Source organism: Hemibagrus wyckioides, linkage group LG04 (assembly GCF_019097595.1).
Source record: "Hemibagrus wyckioides isolate EC202008001 linkage group LG04, SWU_Hwy_1.0, whole genome shotgun sequence".
Taxonomy (NCBI): domain Eukaryota; kingdom Metazoa; phylum Chordata; class Actinopteri; order Siluriformes; family Bagridae; genus Hemibagrus; species Hemibagrus wyckioides.
The window spans coordinates 4,523,699-4,524,568 of record NC_080713.1 but is presented as its reverse complement, the minus strand read 5'-3'; the positions used below and the strand labels follow the sequence as shown (position 1 = coordinate 4,524,568).

At 41.0% G+C, this 870-nt stretch overlaps 1 protein-coding gene across 2 annotated transcripts in view; it reads right to left on the bottom strand.

Moving 5' to 3' along the window:
• Positions 1–237: 237 nt before the first annotated feature.
• The window catches only part of LOC131351670 (carbohydrate sulfotransferase 1-like), a 2,906-nt gene continuing 2,273 nt past the window's right edge, over positions 238–870 (bottom strand). For both annotated transcript variants that reach the window (XM_058387164.1, XM_058387165.1), the window contains exon 2: positions 238–870. This exon is cut by the window's right edge. In XM_058387164.1, coding sequence (XP_058243147.1) covers positions 823–870 — 48 coding nt within the window. In that variant the 3' untranslated portion in view covers positions 238–822.

Below are 870 nucleotides of genomic sequence, written 5' to 3'. Positions count from 1 at the left end.
CCTTCAGAAAGAGAAATGGTGTAGCTCAGGCATGCATCCAACACCCCTGTGACTGTGGGATAAGAGCATGCGGGATTCCAGCCATGACAGCCAGGCAGATCAAAGCGTTCTGCTCCCGCTCTCTGCATCTCAATGGGCTGCACTCTGCCATCAACACTGCAGGCTCACATCCTCCTGTAACATTTGCACATTTCTTTTTCTTTTATTTTCGTTGTTTTTTTTTTTGGTTTGTTGTTGTTGTTGTTGTTGTTGTTTTTTTAACATTTCAGCACGTCGTTCTTACTACAAACCGCAAAAGACCTCCTCCGCTAAACTCTATTCATTTAAAGTCCGTACTATTGCACCTCTGTGGCCCAATGTTCTCTATTACAGACATCAGAGAAGCAGAAACGCACCACGATATTAAAGGTGAACTGCAACATTCATGATTTATTGTACAACCGTTCTCATACAGCGTGTCGTCTCGGCCACATCGAGGCATCACCGTTCCTTTCAGGGGATCGATGAGAAAAATATGACAAGGGGTGACTGGGAAAATATGGTGACATTCACTTAAAGCAATAGCCAGGCATGAAAGGACGAGCAATGTCAGTTTTCTTTGCGTTTTCTTTCGAAGTTTTCGGTGAATAAAACTGGTTAGATCTGACTGCGACAGTAGACGTGCACTCTGCATTATTGTTTGTGCTATTTTTTTATAGGTGGAAAAAAATGTATACAATTTTAGTGCAATTTTTAACGTGATGATGTACTCAATAGCCTTAACACCGATCATAAGGCAACATTTATAAATATATCAAAAATAGTCATTCACAACTCTCTTTATTATAAAAACGGTACAAAAACTTTGTCGGCCACGAGCGAGACGGACAT